This window comes from Zingiber officinale, chromosome 6A (assembly GCF_018446385.1).
Source record: "Zingiber officinale cultivar Zhangliang chromosome 6A, Zo_v1.1, whole genome shotgun sequence".
Taxonomy (NCBI): Eukaryota; Viridiplantae; Streptophyta; class Magnoliopsida; order Zingiberales; family Zingiberaceae; genus Zingiber; species Zingiber officinale.
The window spans coordinates 141014238-141019950 of record NC_055997.1 but is presented as its reverse complement, the minus strand read 5'-3'; the positions used below and the strand labels follow the sequence as shown (position 1 = coordinate 141019950).

The 5713-nt window shown below is 34.9% G+C and overlaps 1 protein-coding gene across 1 annotated transcript; it reads right to left on the bottom strand.

The window, feature by feature from the left end:
- Positions 1-1077: 1077 nt before the first annotated feature.
- On the bottom strand, positions 1078-5381 carry LOC121998364 (short-chain dehydrogenase TIC 32 B, chloroplastic-like). Its single transcript, XM_042553269.1, has 8 exons — positions 5064-5381; positions 4178-4409; positions 4008-4087; positions 3721-3874; positions 3523-3601; positions 2737-2821; positions 2589-2635; positions 1078-1446 (listed from the first exon to the last, which is right to left on the bottom strand). The coding sequence occupies exons 1-8, from the start codon at positions 5179-5181 to the stop codon at positions 1273-1275; spliced, it is 969 nt and encodes a 322-aa protein (XP_042409203.1). The 5' UTR covers positions 5182-5381; the 3' UTR covers positions 1078-1272.
- Between the last annotated feature and the right edge of the window lie 332 nt (positions 5382-5713).

The window sequence follows — 5713 nt, the reverse complement described above, 5'->3', positions numbered from 1 at the left end:
TTTTTTTTTTCATTTTTGGTAGAACAGAAACCCTCTCTAGGATTGGAGATGCCCTTAGAGCATCTATATCAATCTCTTTATAAAATCTCTAAAATTTAGGATAAATCATCAATTTTATTATATTTAGACAAGCATTTTCCATTACACACATCACATTAACTATTTTAAATTTTTTTTTTATCTTTATTTTGTTTTAATTTTCTTCTCTCTTTCTACTTTTTTTATTATTATTTTCCTACTAGTGTAATATCTATATTTTATTACCCAATTCATTCTCTTTATTTTTTCTTTCTCCCAAATTAAATAATATTTTAATATTTAAAGGATGAATTTATTTCCTAAATTTAGAGTTTATGAAATCTAAATTTAAGAAATAAATAAGATAGCTGAGGTAAATATTTTTTTATTTAAAATATAAAATTTAAAGTATATTTGATATTTAAGGAAGCTAATGTAAATACTTTAAGAACATCTACACTAGCTTCCTTATCCAAAATAAATAATTTAGGATAAAAAATTATTTTATTAAATTTAAATATTTATTTTACACTATACAATATATCAACTTTTTTATTTTTTCTGTCACCTCTATTATGTTTAAGAAATAAAATTCAATCCCTAAATTTAAAGAAATACTATTTATAAATACAAAATTTAAAGAATGGATAGGATAATATGTAAAAACTTTTAACTATCTTATCTAAACTTTAAGATAAAATTTTTAAATAGGATAACCAATGAGAATGCTCTTGGTCTAGTTCTTCATTTTTAATGGAGGCAAGGAAAAAAAAAACACCCTCTCCACCATTGTAAATGCCCATAGTACCTTTATATTGTACATTTTTTAAACTCTGTCCCTCTCCTCTCTTCCCTCCAATTTATCCACTCAAGTAAACAAATTAACTAGTGATAACAATTCAAGCACCTTGACACAGCATTGCACAGACCAATAATCCCTTTAACTACAACTTCAAAAACTAGTTTATGCAAATGAAAATTTGTAGTCTATTTGGCAGCTGATATTGCTATAACTCACATTGATAGACAAGCTAAGCTGTAGGAAGTCTACAACAGATCTAATCCACTAAACCGACTATATGGCATCACGAGTTTTATTTCTTTTGCAGAATGTAATGGCATGGTAAACACATTTAGTAGATTTCAAAACTAGCACAACAATATAAGAGCCGCAGTTTGAGTAGTGAATCAACAGAATGCAGCAACACTCTATCAAAAAACTAAGTGAAAAGAGCCAAGTGGTGCGCATTGCTCTTATTTTGCTTTAGTTGAATTAACTAGCTGTTCGCTGAACTCCCAAAGCTTTTTTGCTAATGCTTCATCTCTAGCCTTGGCAGTTACCTTCTCCTCGTTGCAATCAGCAAAGTATTTCCCCGTCACTCCTTTCATGTTTGGATTCAGTGCAACATAGCATGAAGTGGCTGCTCCCTGTAATTCAAGATACAAATTACAAATGCTAGTGCTCCCTGAAATTTATACAGTTGTGGCAATATGACTTCAAAGGTTCATGCAACAGTTACAGGTAATGGCTGAAGTATCAAAGCCACTGACTGTATCAATCTTCCATTACCTATATACCAGGCCCAACTATAAGAGTAATTTTGTAAGAGATGCTATTACAAATAAGATTGAATTGATCCAGTAGTATGTTTCTAAAGAGAATATGGTGGTTGATCACCATTTATTAGACTGATACAAGTGAAGTGTTCTTGAGTCAGGTTGGGTTTATGTGACATAGTCTATTATACCAGCAAAAGCTTTACATAAACTTGATTTGAGCCTGTAAATTCCTTGCCAGGTACATTTTATAGCACTTACATTTATATGCAGAAGGAATTACGCATGTCATGAGGCATAGGCCACCCTTTCTTACATGAGTGAACGCCTCTATCATGTCAGCCTAGCTAAATACCGAATGTGAGAGCTTAATGAGATGCAGAAAGGAAAAGGAAAGGGATCTCAAGTTAGTTGCAGCGTTGGAGTTGCAACTGGACTTAAGAGCCATATGGAAGTGGTATATAAATTGAGATGGACAATATATTCTCCTATGGAAAGGACAGTACCACAACACATGCTTATACCTATACCTCATGTATAATCAAGCTAAAAGGAAAGGGGATGAATCCCTACTCCTTGCTCATGTGAGTCCCTTTGAGGCATATTGTGTTGGCCTCACCTAGTGCCCCTTTATCACTTTCAACAATGCTGTGAAGTAGAAAGACAAATGTCTTCTACTTTAGCATTTTTCTATGATTATGATAATTCAATCTATGGAACATGAATAGGAAAGTGGTTTGTCTAGAACTAAATGATGAGTGGAAGAAAGGTGTTGTCTGACCACATATACATATGTTCGTCGATCCACGTTTAGGACTAAAGCAGAGGGTATGTATTTAAAAGGGGCAGACTCAAACATGCTCCTTGTAAGGAACTGATTAATTAAAAATGTTATACCTAAAATGGAGAGACATATCTAGGGTACAATGAAACACAATATCAATATTGAGGATAACATCTACTATGCCACCCTGGTGCATACGGTTATGCGAAATCAATCAAATCTGACAAACCTGAGGTACAGTCTTCCACATGAAGCCAGATACAGCTCGTAATGCAGCTGCAAGCAAAAGAAAATTTCAAATCTGAGTTTATACCTGAAACTTTTAATTTTATAGTGGATTAATGGTTTAAAACCATCAATTGAATTAAGAAGCATACTTATAAAAGCAACAGAGTGTCTCATCAAGTTTGTCTCAATCATGCCAGGATGAACAGAGTTTGCTGTAACATTTGCACCTTCCTCCTACAACCATGAAAGTAGACAGGATGAACAGAGTTATCTGTGAATAGACGGCAAGGTATGCCATTCTATATGCAAATGAGTAAGGCTCAGAAGAAAAACAGAAGATATTTATAGTAAATACAGCAATAACATCCTTTCTAATTATCACTTTCCGTAATTAATTTAGTGCATGCTATCAGATATTCTTCAGTATGATCTATTGTGTAAATAGTTCTTCCACATTCAGGCCGTGAAACAAGTTCCAGTAAATTCAAATTTATGGGTCTTCCACAAAGAGAAGTATGAGTTGTCATTAAGGCATCCTTGTACTGATTTTTTGTCTGCGCATCATAAACTAAACAAGAGAACAGATAATTTGTAGACAATGAAAAAAATTAGTGTTCTTTGCAATATTAAAAAGATTTTGATGTCAAAAGATTATAAGTGATAATTATTAATTAAAAAAATCTTGGCTGATTGAGATAGTACTCTTGTTCAGCATACAAGGCCATTTGAGATTCATAACATAGAGTGGTCGTTTGAAGTGGCTTGTATTAGTTCAGGAAATATAAGTTACACATTGTTACATAAAGGAAAAGTAGGCAAAGATTTCAATGAAGTTTAGCATTATCTTTTTGTTTTGCTGCATAATTATTTCTATTGGACATACAGGATACATACAATTAATATTTAATTGAAATGTGCACTGCAAGATGAAGTACCTTTAAGCGTCTAGCAAGCTCATTGGCATGCAATATGTTAGCCAGTTTGGATTGCCCGTATGCCATTTTATCATTGTATCTAAATCCAAGATGGAAATCCAATCAATTAATAAATAAATCAAACATTCAGTGGTCAAGAATAAAAGTAATGCATCCCCTATATTATACAACTTTGTCCAACAACCATTAGTAACTTACGAAGCTTTGTCATTGAGTTTGTCAAACCGTATTCCTTCTCTATATGTCCCAATGTGAGCTAGAGATGATAGATTCACAATACGCCCTTCGATTCCTGACTCCTTTGCTGTAGTTTTCATTTTCTCAAGTAGAAGATTTGTCAACAAAAAGTGACCTGGAGTCAAAGGAATTTAAAATGAACTTAAGGAATTTAGAGAACTAAAGATAATTTGGTCGAAAAAATATCCAATAAAACTATTGCAGAGTATTAGGGAATGAAATTGATTTATTAAGTGTAAGAGATATACCCAGATGATTTGTAGCAAATTGCATCTCTATACCATCTTCTGAGAGTTTATAAGGGCAGTTCATCACGCCAGCATTGTTTCTGATGACAAATTAAAGATGTAAAATTTGGGGAAAAAGAAGAAGGAAGTGACAAGCATGCAACATTTGAACATGAGAAGCATGTGATTACATCAAGACGTTGAGGGGTAGATTCCTTTCAATGAATCTGTCTGCGAAGGCTCGGACAGACTTTTGTGAGCTAAGTTCAAGCTCCGAGACATCAACTTTTGCAGATGGAATACTCTGTTGGATATTCTCCTTTACCACATTGGCAGCTTCCATGTTCCTTGCTCCAATGATGACATGTGCTCCTCTGAGGGCCATAACCCTCGCAGTTTCAGCTCCAATCCCACTACTTCCGCCTGGGGTTTGCATGAAAATTCTTATATGTTTTAGATCCAATGGTTCAGAAACTATTTACCTTAGTTTTTTTTAATATATATATATATATATATATTTCCATTTTTTAGCTGAAAGAAACTTGTATCACATATGATGCAAGTACCAATTTCATTGTCGTCACTCAATGATTGGTTTGGGTTCAGCACTATGCTGCAGGTATACTATGCTTAAATCGTTTATCGTAACAAAGAATCTTAGGGTTAGGATATTTTACTCTGAAAAAAGGAGATGTTTAGGAACGCCGTGTACAATGCATAAAAGAAAATTCGACATTCATTTCAAGTATGAAGATCAAATGTATCAATACTTAAATCTAGAAGAGAGATTCTCATTCATTGACATAATATTAGTATAGCGATCAGCAAGCAACATTACTAAATTAAAATAAGAGTTAACATTTTAAAAGCTTTTTCAATATAAAAAGGAGCCATCACCAAACGAGCAGCAAGGAAAGAGTGGGAGTTTGGATGAATTAGGCACCAAAATAAAGTCGGAAACAAATCAGATCTGTGCATCAAAACACGAATCAAGGTAGAGTTCGAAAAAAGCCAAGCTCGCTTAAGCAAGAACAGATTTTCAAAGAGTGATTCTCCAGATCCTAGGGATGGACAAACCGGTGACGATGACGGTCTGCTTGGAAGCGTCGACGCCCTCAGTGACCTGCTCGGATGTGGAACTGAAGCCGAATCCGGTTGGGCCGGGCAGTCGGGTGAGGCTCCTGAAGAATCCCATGCCGCCTTTCGCTTGATCGCCGAGGAAACCGCCAAGAGAGTGAGAGACGAGTCGACAGGAGCAAAGGATGAGCCACGAGAGGAGGAGAGTGCGCCATTAATAGAGTAGGGCATCGCCACCGATCCCGTCTTTTGACTCCTCGATTGCCATGTAGCGCCTTCCCAGATCCGTAAAAACGCCCTCCAGATTACGCCATTAGAATAAGGCCCCGGAAGGTGGTAGCTAGGAGTCCCAGTCCACAAAGGCGGCCGTGCCAAATCGAAGCTTTTTTTCAAACTTGGCTCCGCTTCACCCTGCCCGAACCACCAACCATCCCTTATATGTAATACAGGATGCGATTTGGTTCAAGTTATCACATATAATCTTAGTTATGTGATTCTCAGGTAATCATGTAATCTTGATTATGAGGAATGAAACATAATCTAATATTGTTTGGTTTAATTTAGGTAATGCAATAAAACTTTATTTGTTTAGAGATTTTAGTATATAACCTAGTATGATATTTTACCATATTATCCTTAGTTTAATAAAG

Coding starts and splice junctions, on each gene's coding strand:
- LOC121998364 (XM_042553269.1), bottom strand. CDS start 5,181: ATGGGATTCTTCAGGAGCCTCACCCGACTGCCCGGCCCAACCGGATTC. Junction 4,088..4,177: donor CTACCCCTCAACGTCTTGAT/GTAATCACATGC, acceptor ATTTGTCATCAG/AAACAATGCTGGCGTGATGA. Junction 2,636..2,736: donor ACACTCTGTTGCTTTTATAA/GTATGCTTCTTA, acceptor TTTTGCTTGCAG/CTGCATTACGAGCTGTATCT.